This window comes from Carassius gibelio, chromosome A5, assembly GCF_023724105.1.
Source record: "Carassius gibelio isolate Cgi1373 ecotype wild population from Czech Republic chromosome A5, carGib1.2-hapl.c, whole genome shotgun sequence".
Taxonomy (NCBI): Eukaryota; Metazoa; Chordata; class Actinopteri; order Cypriniformes; family Cyprinidae; genus Carassius; species Carassius gibelio.
In genome coordinates, this window is record NC_068375.1 from 11,601,045 (window position 1) to 11,620,746 (window position 19,702).

At 37.5% G+C, this 19,702-nt stretch overlaps 1 protein-coding gene across 6 annotated transcripts; it reads right to left on the reverse strand.

The window, feature by feature from the left end:
* Window positions 1-214: 214 nt before the first annotated feature.
* srek1 (splicing regulatory glutamine/lysine-rich protein 1) lies at window positions 215-19,040 on the reverse strand. 6 transcript variants are annotated; one of them, XM_052591735.1, is made up of 15 exons: window positions 18,793-18,807; window positions 15,244-15,377; window positions 14,962-15,103; window positions 13,848-14,243; window positions 8,401-8,531; window positions 7,954-8,069; window positions 7,305-7,469; window positions 6,681-6,859; window positions 6,400-6,530; window positions 6,189-6,294; window positions 4,849-4,959; window positions 4,623-4,754; window positions 4,415-4,489; window positions 4,214-4,328; window positions 215-809 (listed from the first exon to the last, which is right to left on the reverse strand). In XM_052591735.1, the coding sequence occupies exons 5-15, from the start codon at window positions 8,429-8,431 to the stop codon at window positions 654-656; spliced, it is 1,317 nt and encodes a 438-aa protein (XP_052447695.1). In that variant the 5' UTR covers window positions 8,432-8,531; window positions 13,848-14,243; window positions 14,962-15,103; window positions 15,244-15,377; window positions 18,793-18,807; the 3' UTR covers window positions 215-653. The 6 variants fall into 6 exon arrangements, with proteins under 6 accessions (XP_052447695.1, XP_052447696.1, XP_052447693.1 ...); XM_052591736.1 differs by lacking the exons at window positions 14,962-15,103; window positions 18,793-18,807; XM_052591733.1 differs by lacking the exons at window positions 8,401-8,531; window positions 13,848-14,243; window positions 14,962-15,103 and having other exon boundaries at window positions 18,793-19,039.
* Window positions 19,041-19,702: the final 662 nt, after the last annotated feature.

Sequence of the window (19,702 nt, forward strand, 5' to 3'; positions counted from 1 at the left end):
AAATGAAACTTAAATATTTTTGTGGTTGTAAAGAACGTACACTTGTATACGTGTGTGTGTGTGTATGTATATATGTGTGTGTGTGTGTGTGTGTGTGTATATATATATATATATATATATTTTTTTTTTAATTCTGTCTGGAAGTATAACTCTTTATATATATATATATATATATATATATATATATATATATATATATATATATATATATATATTTTAATTCTGTCCAGATAAATTTTTTACATTATAGTAATGATAAGAGTTTTAAGGAATATGTACTAAAACATCAAAAGAAAAATGCTAAATGCAAAACATTTTTTTTAGATTCACACTAATAATGGCTTTGGTTTAGTACGACAGACCAAAAAGAGAAACAAAATCGCATGAAACATCTTTTCACTAGAGTCTAAACACAAAGTTACATGCAAAAGAAAAATGCAGACCTGACAAAACAAGTGACCTCAATACAAGCACCTTCATTCAATAAACCGCATCTCTCATCACAATAAAGAACTATCCAAAACTTTATATTTTCATCCATATGAATATCATATGACTCCTTCAAAAGGAGTGACGGCTGTTACAGTGTGATACATGAAGCAATGCTCTCCAGTCACAACATCAGTGTTCTTGGCATTCTGGGTACATGTGAATCAGTCGGCTGCAGAGAGATCATCCTCCTCGGCGTAAGTGCTCCTATAGCTTCCGTTGAGGTAAGTTTGAGGAGATCTGATGTCACTACCCACGGAGCCCGAGCCATCCACGTCACTGTCATACTCGCAGTCCGCCTGCTCATAGCACCTCTCCATCTGTAAAATCAAACCACAACTCAGGACGGGGCAAACAACACTTTCCTTTCAGTAAATCCGAGCATCCCACTGGCTGCAGACTTCATTTAAATACCCTTCAAGAGTCATAGTAGGAGTGTAAATAACCCCCAAAGTCGTCATTATTTCCCATATGTAACACTGCTTAAGTATACAGTACTTTTTGTTTTTGTTTTGTTAAAAAAAACCGTACAATCAGCAAGGACACTGTGAATGAAATCTGTAATCATAATAACTAATATTTATTTTTCTTGCACGCTAGAACGTTTGTATGCTTCTGAGTATTAAATGTCCTTACCGCTTGAGCCCAAGTTACTTAGTGTGTTGCAATAAAGAATGCATACTGACAAGGCATCTAGAAGTCTGAAAGTATATAAAAATAACCATAACAACCCATGACTTGAGTAACAAGCTGAAGTAATCAAAAAGCTCGTTTGTTCTGCCAGTAAAAAACGAATTTGTTCTGCCAGTAACAGAGGGGGGGGTTTGCTGAATTGCATATGTTGGAAATATATATTGCAGCAAAACGTTGCAATGGATTGTGTCGTCTTTGCATTTAAAAAAAAACATTTATTTTTCTATTCATCAAAGAATTGGAAAAAAAATGTAGCATGGTTTCCATAAAGAAATTAAGCGGCAAATATTTTCAACATTGATAAGCATATTAGAATCTTTTCTGAAGGGTCATGTGACACTGAATAATAATGATGCTGAAATTTCAGCTTTGCTATTACAAGAATATATTACATCTGAAATTATTGATTAATGATTAATGTTTCACAATATTACTGTTTTAACTACTAATAGTACTGTAATTTTGATCAATTATTGGTAAAAATAAGAGCCTTCTTTCAAAAGCATTAAAATAAATCTTACTGATCAAACTAAAAAAGATTAATAAAGAAAATTAAAGAAAATTAGCTCAAAGTTTTCATATATTTGTTATAATATAAACGTTTAATATATATATATATATATATATATATATGTGTGTGTGTGTGTGTGTGTGTGTGTGTGTATATATATATATGACAACCCAAATGATTCATACCACATAAATGCATACATATCAAGAAAACTAGAAAAACACTACAGACTGATGCCAAAAAGTTTTTCCTCAGAGGGCGAAAATGTCAAAGAGAAAAAAAAAACTAGAACGGTTCACACTTCGTCAAAAGGATGTAAGATTCGGGGGAAATAGAAAAGCTTTACGGTTAGGACAGACATAACAGATGGTTATCAGAGGTAGACAGGCGTGAAAAACACTTTAAAAGTCAATCTTTTGAGAGGATCAGCTGTAATCATCTGCTTCTTATCTATAAAAACTAGAGCAGCATGCTGATACAGTACAGCTGAGCTACATGTTGTGCAAATTATTTCAACTAAACCCACACAGTGCACTCTTTGATATGCATGGGGAGCAATGAGTCCCTCAACGTGAGCATTAGAACTATAGGGTTTCCATTAATCGCTTCAGTATGCAGATGTAATAGCAAAATAATATATTAGTATCAAAGCAAGTTATGAATCCAGAAAGTTGAATACATAAGAAACTGACATTGGTCGGAAGAAGACTTTTTGATATTAGCTCTTCTCCCATAACCAAACCCACAATCTGATTAGCAGCACACTGCTCTAACCGTCAGTCCACATGCCTCAAGAGATTAGCTGTACCTGGTAATGGCGTAGTTTCATGAAGACCACAACATGAATAAAATGACTGCACTTGCATGGTGCTGTTATCATTATAAGTCATAAAGTACGTGGTGCTGGTGGGAGTTTACATAACCTCAGACCTAAATCGCCAATACAAAGTAATTTTTTAAAATTTGCTTGCATTTCATAAGAAAAGCTTAAAGGGGGGGTGAAATGCTATTTCATGCATACTGAGTTTTTTACACTATTAAAGAGTTGGATTCCCATGCTAAACATGGACAAAGTTTCAAAAATTAAGTTGTACATTTGAAGGAGTATTTTTGTTCCCAAAATACTCCTTCCGGTTTGTCACAAGTTTTGGAAAGTTTTTTTCGAGTATGGCTCTGTGTGACGTTAGATGGAGCGGAATTTCCTTATATGGGTCCTAAGGCACTTCTGCCGGAAGAGCGCGCGCTCCCGTATAGCGAGGCTGAGCACAGACATTTCACTGATCAGAGCGATTCACTGATCAGAGCGAGAGCATCGCGAAATGTCAGAAAGGAAGTGTGTTTTTGGTTGCCAGGGCAAGACAACCCTGCACAGATTACCAAAAAAAAAAAAAAAACAGCATTAAGGGACCAGTGGATGGAGTTTATTTTTACAGAGCATCAACTGAGTTATGCAAGTGTTTTTGTTTGTTCCCTGCATTTCGAAAATGCTTGTTCACAAGGCCCAGTTTGAGTATCGTTTATTTCTTAAGGATGATGCAATCCCAAGGAAAAAGGGTCACGATCGTGTGTTGGAACCGCAGGCGGTGAGTAAAACTGCTTAAAATATATCTGCCTCCTTGTTAGAGCGTCCCCTCCCATGCCAGAGACCCGGGTTCGAGCCCCGCTCGGAGCGAGTCGTTGCTGCTGCTGCTTTCGTTCAGTTTCAGCCTCTGGATCTGATTCTGGATCATAAATAAACGGCTGAATCTGGCTGTAAGCCATGGTTTGTTTTGGATGATGGGTTTTCCCTCACGATAATCTCACAGCTTCCACATGCTCTCAACTCAAAAGCCTATTCGCGCTCGTGATTCTTCAGCTCCGCCCACACGTCACGCCTCCAGTCGGTCGTGTTTTTCCGGCAAAAATCGGTACAGACTATCTTTCTCTTATGAATATAATAAAACTAAAGACTTTTTGGATTTATGAAGGATGCAGTACTACTCTATATGTACTCAAGATTAACAGGATATTGAGTGAAAACGAGCATTTCACCCCCCCTTTAAGGGTGCTGTATGTAGGATTGACACCGAGTGGTTGAACTAGGTATTGCAGTCCAAATTCAAAATATCAGAGAGGGGTTTTTCACCCGGCCCCTCCTCCTCAGACTTGACACACACGCAGGTTGCCAGATTGATGACACCAAAAGGAAGGAGCACACTTCATGATGAATGAAATGAAATACGCTGTGTTTTCCCCCAACTGGCAACCCGGGGTGATGAAATACAATTGGGTAAAACTGGCAGTGGGCAGGTTTCACAAACCAAAACAGGAAGTGATATTCCGGCCCAGAACACACATTTTCAAAGGAGAATAACTGACTGTAGCACTGTTTTTCAGATAAACAAGTATGCTAACTTAGCATGTTTCTTAAATATCTGCAAACATGGTATTTTTACGCTTTAGTAGAGTCAAACTTCCATACAGTAACTTTAATGTGTAAATGTAAATGAGCTATGTGTTTGAAATATAAATTGGACACACCAGTGATGTCTTAGCTTTATGTTCATAATCCCTGCTTTTCCTCCTGGATGTTGAGCTCTCGGTCCTTTCCCTGCTACTGTCCCATCCTTTATCCCTCTTTTTATCTTTCCTGCCTCTGAAAATGGACAGAAGAAATTAAGATTTGAATAAAGAGTCTGATCGTACAATAGCGTCATACACTAATTTTCACTCTCAGTGAACCTTTTAGATGGTGACGGTGACCTGGCTCTCCGCCTTGGTGACCTGGATCGAGATCTGCTTCTTTTCTTATGGACTCTGTGAGATAAAGGATATATATATACATATATATACACATAGGTGATTTCATTAACCTTTTTTTTTGCATTGTAGATGATATTTTGAACATGCAATGTCTGTTGCAGGTTTAATATGGACACTTTCTTCTGACCTGCTTATACTGTGGGAACGTCTAGAGCCACTGTATCCTTTGGGAGGCGTCCTTCCCTTTTTGTCCCGCGGCCTCTTTTCTTCCCAGTCATCGTCCTTCCTTGCTTTGGTGTCCTTGTCCTTCCTTTGGTCCCTGTGTATGAGAGACAAAACTGTTTTGAAATGTCCTTTGTAGGAACAAAACAGAATATAAGTGTAAAAGGGCTGATATGGTGGTGCAGGTTAACCTAGAATGAGATCGACTCTGGCTGTGTTTCCTTTCTCGGGAATGTGAGCGTCTCCTATGGGGGCCCTGGGAGTCATTCACCCTCTGTCGGGATGTCTGGGACAGGCGGCCCCTTTAAACACCATTGATAAAATAAAGTTATGTTTCCATTGCTAGAGTTAAACATAAATTACTAACATTAAAAAAGTGGAAATTATGTCCACGCATATCGAACAAGCAAAGCTCGGGTTATATCTACATTTAAATATAATTTGTTGTGTAATCAAAATACCAATAATAATAGTAAAAAAAGAAAAGAAAATGTGTGTCTTGAAATACACACTCTTAAAATCAAATGTGCACTGGCTCATCTAGCCTGAGAAGTAAGCTTTTTATACCGCTATTTGAGCTAAAGAAACAACATTTATGACACAGTTGTTGTCAGATTTCTACAGTGATTTTAAAGAGTTAGTTCACCCAAAAATGAAAATGATGTCATTAATAACTCACCATCGTTCCAAGCCAGTAAGACCTCCGTTCATCTTCGGGACACAGTTTAAGATATTTTAGATTTAGTCCGAGAGCTCTCAGTCCCTCCATTGAAGCTGTGTGTACGGTCTACTGTCCATGTCCAGAAAGGTAAGAAAAACATCATCAAAGTAGTCCATGTGACATCAGAGGGTCCGTTAGAATTTGTTGAAGCATCGAAAAAACGTTTTGGTCCAAAAATAACAAAAATCAGACTTTATTCAGCATTATGAAGAGAAGACAATGCTGAATAAAGTCTGATTTTTGTTGTTTTTGGACCAAAATGTATTTTTCGATGCTTCAAAATATTCAAACTGACCCTCGGATGTCACATGGATTACTTTGATGATTTTTGACCTTTTTGACCTTTCTGGACATGGACAGTATACCGTTCACACAGTTTCAATGGAGAGACTGAGAGCTCTCGGACTAAATCTAAAATATCTTTAACTGTGCCACCGGGTGACATGACTTGTGAGACTTTGGTACTAGTGACTTTTTAGCCATTAATATAAAATGAATTGTCAAAAACCAATACATCAAATCAGAGATCCATGAATAAAATACAGCAATACAATACTTTGAGCAAGTAAAAAAAAAAAAAAAAGAAAGTCTACATGTATACATCTATTATAGGTAAAAATTGATAGCCTGAATGCACTGTAAGTTGCTTTGCTTTAAAACACATCAAAACACCATGAAGCACATAAAGTGTATGGGTTAAAACACACCGGGACATTTGACTGCACATCATAGCTAATTACTTTTTCAAAGGGTTAGCTTTTTAGCACTTTAACAATGTGGTAACTTGTTTACGGATGTTTGTGAATCTACCTGTGACTGGATCTAGATCGCTTTCTTTGTGAATGTGATGGCGAGCGAGAGTGAGATCTGGACCCTCTGGAACATCTAGACCTACTGGATGAATGAATTTTATCATCTGGAAGAAACAATCAAACTAAATCAAAAATCAATTACAAAAAGAAAAACATTTTGAGAAAGCCTCACTCTGTGTGTGTGTGTGTCCAAGAAAGAGAGGACGGACCTGGCTCGATAGCAGCAGCGATGGTTGACTGAGCCTCTCTGACTTTCTTCATCACATCCTCCAGCTCTTTGGCCGCAGCTTGAGGTGTGAGCTCTGGAGGCTTCACTATGGCATTATTGGAGTGGTTAATCCTAAAAAATGTGATTAATTACTAGTAAAATACAAAATGCTAGCACACAGATAATACAGGACACACTAAAAACCTGTTAAAGAAAACTGGTAGGGTGTTGAGCATATGTAAACAGTTCAGAAGAGTTCTTTTCTTAAAAAAGAACACTCACTTTAGTGGTCTGTCGCCAAACATAACTCCGTTAAATGTAAGCGCTCGTGACACCGATTCCTGATCAGCAAACTCCACAAAAGCAAAACGTGTAGGTTGGGTTTCATCTCCTGCCATTCTGACAAACCTGACATCTCCCACTTGCTTGAAGAACTTGAGGAGCTGATCTGCTGTGGTGCTCTACGGGAGATTGACAGAACAAGTGCAACATGCTTGAAAGACAAAAGTGAATCGTGTCATTTTAGATGCCCACTTTAATTACAACCATCCACCACATTTCTCATGTAGCGGCAATTACGCTGGGGTAACTTGTTTTCTTAAAATATGTCACCCCAGTTCGTTCTTCAAGTATACTGGGGCCTTAAGAACAGTGGATTCCCATTCTTCTCCCTTTTCCATCGCAAATCGGTGAAAATAAAATAAATATTAATAAAAAATTCGGAATATACATTTAAAAAAAATCAAAAACAGTGCCTAATATAAGTTAAATTGGATGTGGTGTTCTTATTGCATAGTTTTATAAATGTACTTCAAATACACTATCTGCCACTATATAAATATAAATGTCTGACACTATTTGCACTTGCAGATAGCCTCTGAATGAATTCAATTCATTTTCACATACCTGTGAATTTAAATTGCCGACATACACCGTCCTCCTGATCTCATCAATTTTAGAGGGATCTACATTTCCCGTGAGTGGAGGCTGTGAAGCAATTGCATTTAGAGCCGCCACTGATGTGTCCAAACTAGACTTCAGGACCCCCAGATTAGCTAAAGGAAGACCTCGCTGTCCGCAAATAAATATAACACAGTGACAACTGACAAATTGAAATAAAATGCAGTAAATCTGTGGCATGCAGTTGAGAATGTAGTTGATTTTTTACTTATTTAGTAAAGGCTGGAACACATTACACAACTTTTAAATCTGAAGATAATGTGGAACACTTGACATGATACACTTGCTGACTTTGTAAATAAAAAACTGGGTCATCGTACACTTCCAGACTCTTTTAGGTCATTGCTAACGGAACAAATTCATGCAGAAACACGTGCCTCATTACTAGGAGACAGATAAGTAATAAAAAAAAAAATTTGTTGCCCATTACACACTAAGTGACTATCTGTGAAAATGTTAATTCTGACTGCACAAAATCTGCAAACTTGTTGCCTTTCACAAACTATCACTGGCTTTTCCAAATGGCAAATATTGGGGTAACCTTTGAAAACTGTGTAGTGTATTCCAGCCTTCATTTGCGAGATTGTGTTTTTACATTCTGTAGTGTAGAGGGGCTAGGAATGGGCAGAAGTCCTCCTCCGCTCATCAGGCTGGTCACTGGGGTGGCGGGGGCCAAAAGTGAGAGTGCCTTTGCTTCTTCAGGGATTTTTCCTGAAGAAAAAGAGTACTGGCATTAGAGAGGCCAATGGAGACATCTCAAGCTGCTTTACCTATGACCCAAGATTCAGAGGAGAATCCTCCAACAGCCTAGCGCTCTAACACCCACCCTGAGCATCTCCAACCCCGACCATGAACAAGCAAACAATCTGAACTAGAATAGCTACTCTCTTTTTACTATCAACACAAGACATACTGTAAACAGGATGACTTTTGCGCAAAAAGAGAGAAAAGAACATTGTGATTAGTCCTTTTCTCTCTTAAAAAAAAGAGATCAGAACAGAACATGTAGATAATGAGTTTAACACTTTGTGGTATGGGTCACCTGTACTGGAAACATATTGGTCATGAACCATACGATATCAAGCATGGGCGCTTTTCTCCCTGGGGCGATCGTGTCGCAGTGTTGGAAAGGGTGTGCAACACAAGACAACCGTTCATGTTGGCTGCATCACACTAATAGCACATAGAACATCAGATACAGAAAAGAAGAACATTTTAAGTGTCTTTGAGAAATCCCCCCTCAAACCATCACCATAAGTGTTGCCTTAACAATAAAGTTAAAAACAAATCATTTTACCAAATAAATTTCAGCCACTGTTGGTAAAACATACAAACGCATGCTATACAGTGACTCTGGCACCTTTTTTTTTTTACAGTTTACTGGGTAAACTGACTGTTGGTTTATCTGTGATTTTGTAAATTAAAACCTCAAATGTGATTTTCAGCCACTTCAGTACTTCTCTAAAGTAAATGCTCCCCAAAACCTTGCCAATGGAGTTATACATGTGCAATGGTGTGAGCTTTTAAAATAACCGTTTCATTTCTTCCCATTACAGTGAATTGAACAACGTTGCCTTGCAAAAATAACAATTCTAATCACTTTTCACTTGCATATCTGTTATTTCACTGAACTACAGATCCTACGCAGGCACTTTTAGAAAATATTAGGGCTGCATGACATTGGGAAAAAATTGACATTGCAATATTTTTATTTTGTCACTGATATATATCTACGGTTATGCAGTAAAATTAACTTTAAAAATTAACCAAAAATCCCAGCGGAAAACAACTTAAGATGAAAATGACATATAAACATATAACCAATAGATGGAAGCTTGCATAACTGTTTTTATTTATTTATTTGACTTTTGGGTTTATTATAATATTGCTATAGTTTGTTCCATCCTTATGCTATGTTTTCACTGTCAAACAAAGCAATGACAAAAATTGTTAGTATATCATGTAGATCAGTGGTTTTCAACCCTTTAGGTCATGCCCCCTCTTTCTCTTTTGCTGTTTGATCAACATTATTAATATAAGAAATGCATATACAGTACTTATGAGAATACTCGTCAAGAGCCATTCAGACATAATTTTGTGTGTATTTGCTTAAGACGTAAAACAGAACTCTATTTACCTGTGTTGGGTCCACACTAGAGGCTTAGTAACTAAAAACTAGTATGTAACTAAATCTATACATTATTTGGTTTTACCAGTTGTTCATAAGGCAGGATGTACCTAGTGGTTCCCTTTCGAGATGTCTCTCGATGTTTCATACAGCTAGCTGATGCACTGGGGAAACACCTTTCTTCTTAGAATAGTAAATCCTAACCCTACAATGGCCAATGGCTCTCAAGTGCATAGAAATGAGGGGTGTGGCACCCCTTATACAGCAGTGGTTTACACCAAAGGTGGATAAATGTAGTGAAAATATAAGATATGTCCTTCAAACTTTGTGCTTCCTGTTTGGGACCTCTACAGCTCCCAGCCAATCAGGATAGGTGCATCTGCATCTGGGCCGTGTCCAAGCAAAGTCCACCACTGATGAGCCCTACTGCCCTTACTGTGACTCTAAAGGTGTCAGGACTCTCTACAGGAAGGTAGCCCTCGCACTCAGTGATGCATCTACTCCCTATCTGCCATCTTTCTCCTCTGCTGTTACTCCACAGCTGCAAAGTAAGAAGCAATGGCCACTGGTTGCAGAAACCAACACTGCTGTCAGTGAGGTTATGCCGGCATAACGTCCGTGTGGTCCCTGCTCTCCAGATCAACTCTCTCCGGTGGATTTCTTGGCATGCCTAAGAAAGACTGTGATGATGCCATGTCCTCCACGGCTTCAGATCTGGAAGATTGGTTAGCCAGCCACATGGATGACTTTGACTCTCATCACAGTGAGATTTACAAACCTAGTCACGCAGATCAGGATCTGCTGCGCATCATATCTAAGGCGGTGGAGAAGCTCAAGCTGGAATGGTCCCCTCCCACTGAACTAGTATGGAATAGACTGGATGAGTGGTTTCTTTAGTCCAGTCAATGCCATGAAGCCAGCCCACAAACACACACACTCTTCTTCCCCAAAAGTGCACAATGTGGTATCCTAGATGTGGCACACCCCATGCTTGACTTGTTCCCACATCTTTTTTTAACCTTTTTTTCATTTAACCTGGCTTACACATAACATACTAATATGCTTTTAATATCCAAATCCGTTAAAGGATTTTTAGGATACATTAATTAGGTAAACCGGAAACACTTCCCATAACACTCTATGTACTTGCTACATCATTAGAAGAATTGCATCTACGCTAATATTTGTCTGTTTCTTTCTTATTCCGAGGTCACCGTGGCCACCAGATCCAGTCTGTATCCAGATCAGAGGGTCACTGCAGTCACCCGGATCCAGTACGTATCCAGACCAGATGGTGGATCAACACCTAGAAAGTACCTCTACATCCCTGAAAGACAGCGGAGACCAGGACAACTAGAGCCCCAGATACAGATCCCCTGTAAAGACCTTGTCTCAGAGGAGCACCAGGACAAGACCACAGGAAACAGATGATTCTTCTGCACAATCTGACTTTGCTGCAGCCTGAAATTGAACTACTGGTTTCATCTGGTCAGAGGAGAACTGGCCCCCCAACTGAGCCTGGTTTCTCCCAAGGTTTTTTTCTCCATTCTGTCACCGATGGAGTTTTGGTTCCTTACCGCTGTCGCCTCTGGCTTGCTTAGTTGGGGTCACTTCATCTACAGCGATATCCTTGACTTGATTGCAAATAAATGCACAGACACTATTTAACTGAACAGAGATGACATCACTGAATTCAATGATGAATTGATTGCATTATCATCATTTTGCATTATTGACACACTGTTTTCCTAATGAATGTTGTTCAGTTGCTTTGACGCAATGTATTTTGTTTAAAGCGCTATATAAATAAAGGTGACTTGACTTGACTTGATTGACAAGGTCCGGATCCAGAAATATTTGGAAAGTTTTGCAGCGCCATGGATCTCACCCTGCGAGCCACTAAAATGACGGAGCAGTCTATTTGCCATGCCATGGGTAATATGGTTGTGCTGGACATGCACCTATGGCTAATGCTGATGGACATGAGGCATGCAGAGGAGGTCATCCTTTTGAACACCCCATCAGTCCCTCTGGGCTTTTGGCAGCTCGGCTGAATACCCCACAGAACAAATCTCTGAAGCACAAAAGCAATTAAGGGTGATAATGCACTTAATGCCGAAATGCACAGGTCAGACCCCTCCTGCTCCTCATCGACTAAGAGCTCTTCCTCTAGACTGTGAGCCGATACAGTTCCAAAGCCCGGCACAAAGCCAGAGCCTTCAATGCATCCCAAGGACTTGTGGCATCACCTTAACCTGCCTCCTGACCCCACATATGGAATCTGGTCAAGGATGTCCAGACTGTTTTTTTTTTACAGCCGCTATTGTTTAGTTCCAAAAAAGACGGTGGCCTTTGCCCTATTCTAGATCTATGTTGTTTGAATCACAATCTAGCAAAATGCTCATTCAAAATGATTCCATTGAAATAAATCTTATCGCTCATTCAAACCCCGGGACTGGTTTATTTCAGTTGACCTAAAGTTACTGATAGTAACCTGAAAGAGGAACCGAGGTTCGGGCCATTGTCACTTTCACTCAGGACTTATTTAGTGGAAGATTCTGAGGAAAACGGCACCAAGTGCTGCATTATAAGGTGCGGCACATGCCCTAATTTTCACACGCAATTAGCCATTGTAGAGAAATGGAATTAAGTGAATCAGACTTCAGTTTTCTAAGGAGAAACGTGTTTCCCCAATGCATCAGCAGGGTGCACGCAACTTCTCGTTCCCCTCTCAGGGAGCCGAGGTTACGCTCGGTAACCAGAAACATTTGGAAGTGTGAAAGACACAGTAACGCATAGTCGACATTTACCCTAAATGATCCAATAGAAGCCTTCAAATATGCGAGCATTATTTCTTAAATGTTTTTTTTTAATTAATTGTAAGTTTGTTAAATGCTGTGAATTTCCATTTATCCTTCATTCTAACTTATTTTGCCTCCCACAACTAATGGTAAAAATAAGTTTCCATCAAAAACAATACTACAATACTTATGAATAACATCAGCCTATAGCTAAGCTATTTTTATATGTAAATAGTATTCAGTAACTGTCATTGAAATTAATAAGGATCAATAAATAATGAAAGAAAAAAAACAAGAAATATCATTTATTTATTATGGCAAATTTCATTTGAAATGCGCAACACGTGCTGGGGTGTTGAAAAAAGAAACAAAAAGAAAGCGCTAAAAAGAAACAAAGTATGTTTATTCACATATTGTTCTCTCTCTTAATATGTATGCAAGTGTAAACATCAGCAGCATCATATATGTCTAAAGGATTGAAGGTTGTCAGGTATTTTATTACAACGGTTACTCCTGACTGGACGCTTTCATAAATATTTAGTTTATATTTTTATACGCTTCAATACGCATATATTAGTATTGACAATTACATCAAAACTATGCCAAGTTATAACTCGCGTACAACTAGTTCTGCCGGAACCCTGCTGTGTAATAGAAAGATTTCTGTGTGCACGCTTCAGGTGTGCGCACACAGAAAAAAAACCATCACAGCTCATGAGTAATTTGAGATCTCTTTCGTGCCATCTTGCGCTTGAATGGCTTAAAATCTCTTTAATGTTTGATCTGACAACACATTAGAATAATAAACATTACTGAGGAAGCAGGATTGCGTAATTATACTGAAACATAATGATACAACCAGCTTACCTGATTCAAAAGCTAATCTATTAGGCTTCCATGGGAGTTCCACGCAAGTAAATGAAAACAGTTCTCCTGTTCACTCCAAAACCCATGCACATTTATTTATTTCGTTAAATGGCTACCTTGGCTATTTTTATATTCACACTAAGCCATATTGAAATGTCAATTTTATTTTGATATATCATGCAGCCCTAGAAAATATGCATTAAAATATACTGCAAAAGAAACCTGTTTTAAACCTTAAAATCTGAAGCTTTGAAAACTGGAAAACTGAAAGTCCTGATCTCAATCCAACATTGAACATGTAGCTATATTTGAGCATCAAACGACTAAAGATAATTACATACTGTGCTCAAAATGAAAGTCAATGCAACGGTCTTTTAAGAATAAATTATAAAATAAGAAAAAATAAATAAAATAATAATAAATAAGGACATTTAAGAATATTTTCTAACAAAACCTGACATTCAATTAGTGCTCTGAAAAAAAAAAAGTATTTCAGTACTTATAATTCAGTAAAAACTGAAAATTGGTGAAGCGTCTGAATACTTTTGTGAGTCACTGTATGGTTATATTAAATAATGAAGGAATATATTATTTTACAAAGTAAAACCCTCAGCAGACCAGTGGAAAGGAGCGAGAGAAAGAGAGAGGAGGAAATCTTAATGCATTAGATATCAGTAAGAGCTGCCCTTGTACCGTTCAAACTTCCCTCCAACAGTGGGCGGCAAGTCAACCTGGACAGCGTTCAAAGACAGGCAAAGGGGAGCAACTGTGGGATTGGGGACGAGGGACAAGGGGACAGGGGAAAAAAAAGAAACAAAAAAAAGAAAACAACACAATGAATATGCAACTCTTCTAAGAGGCAAAAAAAAGGACAACATGTGAGAGAAATGTAAAAAAAAAAAAAAAAAGGAAATGAAAATAAAATAAAACAAAAAGAGACAAGGTGTCCATCTCGGAAGGTTCAGCAGCTACGCTCCTGGTCACATTCCCCCCTTGAAGGCAGCGTGGGCCCCGGCGGGTATAGTGGCTTGGAAAACAAAGCCTTGAGTCAGGCTAGTGTAGTAGTGTAGCCTGGGTCACTCTAGTCATCTGATATGCACACATAATCAACACAGAAAAACATACAGAAACCAAATTAATCAACGTAGTAAGCCATCCAGAACCAAGTCACGAGGACAAGCAATTTAGGCAAGAGGGAAGCTTAGATACCATCTTTTTCATGAATACGGATGTTTAAACTTTAAAAAAGGCAACAAGAAAAGCCAACAACAACAACCAAAAAAAGTTGTTAGCCAGTGGTTGCACAGTAGACTTGAGAAGACCTCACCCTTTCACTTCATGCCCTCTGCCTTCACACTCTGCTACGAATGCTCATTACATAATCTGACTTCACTTTGCATGAAAAGGGACAAAAATAGTTCTTAGAATTAATTAAAAAGATAAAATTAAATAAAAAACAAATTATTTTAATGTTTTAATGAATCAAATGATTCATGCTTCATGAAAGGAGAAGCTTAACCTTCAGAAAACCATCTACCACAGGAAGCAAAAAAACTAACAACATTTCGTTTTATTTATTTATTTCTCCATACCAGTGACTTTTAGTGATTTTATGCTATGTTTAACCCTGTTTTCTAACTGTCTAGCAATGCATCAGGTCACTGTTAAACCCTATTCAAAATGCAAAACCCATTTATGAATATGAAATAATGACTGTGTCCCTAATCCCTCAAGTTAGCAAAACACTAAAAGCGTGTTCACACAGTCCTGACGCTGTTATATAACACAAAAGAATGATCTTAATCACCTCCATCATTTCCACATCCTCCAGCTCAACTGATAAACAAGTGAGCTGGTGTCACTCCACCCACCTCCACTGAACTCACAAAATAAAACGCAGCTGATAGCAGTGATACCTCTGCACACAGACTCACGGTTATCATACAAATCTGGGACACAAAAACACACAAAATAATGTCAGGAAACCAATCATGGTTTGTTCTTCTCAAAAGTTTGATTTGCAGTTAAGATAGTCAGTGTCTTTGTATAATCAAACACACAAACGTAACACACGTGCAAACGTACTAACCTTCAGCGCAGGGCACAACAATCAAAGCTCGGTCAATAAAAACAGTGTTGGTTAAATGTTGTGCCACACCAACACTGGAAGGCTCTCGATACTTTATGTAACAAACTTTGGATGAAAAGGAAAGCGGTGCATTGCTGAAAGAGAAGAAAAAGAAGGATTTAATTCCCATTTTATAAATATAGTGTAGATATAATATGCTGCATAGCACTGTATTTTTTTCTAGCCAATAATGAAAAAATAAGATATGAACTGTCAAGTCTGAGTCTATTAGGCTGATCTTAAGTGTAGTGCAAATACTACAAAATATAGATGTAATAAAATTAACGTAGAGGACTTCCTCTGTGGTTTAGCTGCTGTCCTAAGCTATTCTTAAAGGTATAGTCCACCCAAAAATGAAAACGCATCATTAGTCATCATTAGTCAACCTCATGTCGTTCAAAACCTGAAAGACCTTCCTTCTTCTGTGGAATACACACTCACACACACAAAGACATTTTTTAGAATGTTGCTAACCAAATAGTTTTGGTTCCCTTTTGACTTCCATTGTATTTTTACAATAAATAATAAATGGTAAACCAAACTGTTTGGTTCCCAACATTCTTCAAAAGTCTTCCACGGATGAAAGTCATAAAGGTTTGAAATTACATGAGGGTGAGTAAATGGCATGTTTTTGCTCTAAATATCAGTAAAGCTGAAGATCAGCTGTAGGCATAAGGCCACAGATAATAAAGGTTGTGCTGATTTTGCAAACAGCATTAGGATTGTGAGTCAAAGTTATTGAACAAATCAGCTGACCGAATAATACAATGACTCATTCATAATACATAAAAAAACTGTCATAATGTCATGAACAATGTTATAAAATATAAATATCATGATTCATGATTTTATCACAATTCTTTGTCATATTGGTTTTATATTCTGCAAGTTGTTTAAGCATTAACACCAAACTAATTTTTCTATTATAAAGACAAAGCCTTTCAAGGTAATGAAAAAAAAAAAATATAGGCCAAAGAGGGCTAAGATAAAAATCTTTGTTCTTATTTTTATGCTTCAGAAAACATAAGAAATCAAATATCAACTGAAAACTTAATATGCCAAAATTCATCCCATTTTAAAATCAGAAATTGCATTGCTGTGGAAATGGTACACCAAAATCTAAATCAATCAAAATGTGTTGGTGAATGATAAAAGCTTGTAAGCTTGGCTAGTGCACTTTCATGTCTATGTTCAAAAATGTGAGTGACAGTTAAGGGGTTAATAACAAAGATAAAAGAATGACAAAGATACAAATGACAACTACACATAATATACAAATAAAACAAACAGTGCTTTATTTTCAGGTACAATAGGTGTATTCAGCAGGAGCATTCAAGAAATTGAATGAACAAATATGAAAATAAAACACAATATAAACTGATTCCTAAAGCAACTGTGATTTTTCTCTGTGTTTTGTTGTTTTATTAATGTTAAAGGAATAAATCACCCAAAAATAAAAATTCTGTCAGCAGTCTATCAATTGTGTCAGAGTGTTTTATTTGTATACCACCATTTACTCACACAAAAGTGGGTTTAAACCTGAATGAGTTTCTTTCTTCTTCTGAACATAAACTCTATTTTGAGGAACGTGGAAAACCAAACAGTTGCTGGTCCACAGTGACTTCCATAGTATTTTTTTGCTACTATCAAATTCAGTGTGGACCAGCAACGGTTTGGTTATCCATATTCTTCAAAACATCTTCTTTTGTGTTCATCACAAGATAGAAATTAATAAAGGTTTGGGACAATGTGACAGTGAGTAAATAATGACAGAAATGAAATTTTAGGGTGATCTATCCCTTGACAGTAATGACAACAGGCTGCATGTTTAATAGGCGTACTGTCCCTTTAAGACCTGCACGCATCTAATACACAGGCACATATAGATTTTTCTCTGAACTATTAACTTTCATTTTAGACATAACTAACTGAGTCTACATGTAAACCTTGTGTGTTTTGACAGTATTAGCACAAAAGATAACTTGGTTCAATAATCAGGAACTGTTTGACAACATTTTGCGCCATGCTTCGGGTGTATACGGCGCTCAGAAAAAGCACAGTAATGAGAGAGTAACTCTACTGCTGAGTTAACACTGCTGTGAATGAATGTGGTGTTGTACAGTACATTACGAAGGAGCCAGAACTGATGCTGATAGAATGTGCACTATAGCACGATACTATGATATTTCTTCAAATGCAGATCGTGGTGACATTTTTATCATCCACGATCAAAAAAATCACCATATCGCACACCCCTAGCCCAACCCTATAGTATACCTTTTCGTATGTTCCAGTCTATTTTTATGCACATATATGCTGATAACCAAGCATGTAATTATATGCCTCCAGGCTTGTACTATTTTTACAATGAAACAGACAAGCAAAACTAAACAGATCAGATACATCATGTCTCATGAGACATAATGTTAGAAAGGCTGCACTAAACCTTGTTTATTTAAGTGTTAGCTCTGTTGTGTACATTTTAATTGTTTCGGTTTTATATATATATATATATATATATATATATATATATATATATATATATATATATATATATATTTTGTGTGTGTGTGTGTGTGTGTGTGTGTCTGTGTGTAGATTTTCAGCAAAAGAAAAGGCTGCACTAGTTGTTATCTCAATCATTTATATTGTTTATTTTAGCTTTTAATAAATATTTATGCATAATAAATGTTCATTTAGTTTCATCAATGTTCTGATTGTCTCTCATTTACTGTAATTAAATGTATTATATCAGCCAATCAGATTTCTGATTTCTCAATATCGTCATTTGCCATTAAAAATCCCATATCAGTTGACCACTATAAAATATCAAAGCAGTTTGAGAAAGTAAGAAAGCTGACAATGGGTGCTAAGTGTTCTTTTGAAAGTGACATGTCACAATTCTCTGATTGGAGGAGATTCTTTGCAGAATTATATAGAATACAACAGTTGGGTTGCAGAATAAAAAAACGATAAACCATTAAAGACAGACCTGCTGTGAGCTCTGTGGTTGTTAATCGATTGTATGCTTTTGTTGAACCCATCTATTTGCAGTATTGTTTTTATTAAAGGGGTCATTTGATGTTGCTAAAAAAAAAACATTAGTTGGTGTAATGAAATGTGTTTATGTGGTTTAAGTTTCAAAAAACACATTATTTTCCACATAATTTATGTGTGGGGTTTCTGATGCTCTCATGTGTGGGTGTGTTTGAAAAGTATTATGTGTTATATTGTGTTTATGGTGATGTTGTAGGTTGTGCAAGTGTGATTAATATGCATGAATGTCGTGTTTACGTATGTGAAGAATATGCATGTAGTTATGTGTTGAAAGTGTGCATGTGAAGGTGTGATGCTGATGCTGTGTTGTGGTCTGATATATGTATGGATATGTATGGTTTGTTGTGACTTTCTCAGGCGCGTGGGAGAGAGCGCGTGTGCTTGTGTGTATATGTTGCTGTTGCTGTTGTTGTTGTTGTTGTTGTTGTTGTTGTTGTTGTTGTTGTGACTCACTCAGGCGGGTAAAGTCGCAGCTCGTCGATGTCCCCTAGGAAGCCGAACAGATTTCTCATCTGATCGCTGCTCACCGCCGACGACAGATTAGTGATCTGAATCACATTCGTCCCGGGCATCCCGCTCATTTCCAGACGCAGGTTCAATACTCTGAAATACAACGATGCACCAGAGTGGTCAGAAATCGGCTAGGTTACTGGTTAAACTGGTTAGCAGGAGGCGCTGCGGACAGCAGGCACAGAGGATGAGCTCTGCTTTCACAACAGCGCCGCCCGCTGGACTGGAGGTTTAAGCTACTGATTTGTGATCACGTCCAGAATAAAAATAAAATGATAATGTACTCACCTCCATGTCATCCAAGATGTCTTTCTATTTTTATTTGCAAAGAAATCCAGTATTTTCTCCAAAGGGTTGAAGGTAAAAGTTTCAATGCAGCTTCAAAAGGCTCTACACGATCAGCCAAGCCAAGGAATACAGGTCTTACCGAAAAAACTAAAAATACAAAAATGTATATACTTCTTAACAAATGCTCGTCTGATAAAATAAGACCCTTATTCCTCAGCTGGGATGATCGTGAGCCTTTTGAAGATGTATCGAAACTGCAATTTAACCTTCAGCCCGTTGGGTCCCGCTGAAGTCCATTATACAGAGAAAAATCCTGGAATGTTTTCCTCAAAAACCTTAATTTCTTTTTGGCTGAAGAAAGAACGACATGAAAATCTTGGATGTTATGGGGGTTCCTAAAGAACAGGGATGCAAACATATTGCCAAATTATGACATCATTTTGATATAAAAAGAAGAAACTAAAATAAAATAAAAAAAAAACCTTTTTGCTAAATACTTTTAAAACCTTTTAACAACTTTGAATTTTTATAGGAGAAATAAATGCAACGTCTCACGAACCCAAGG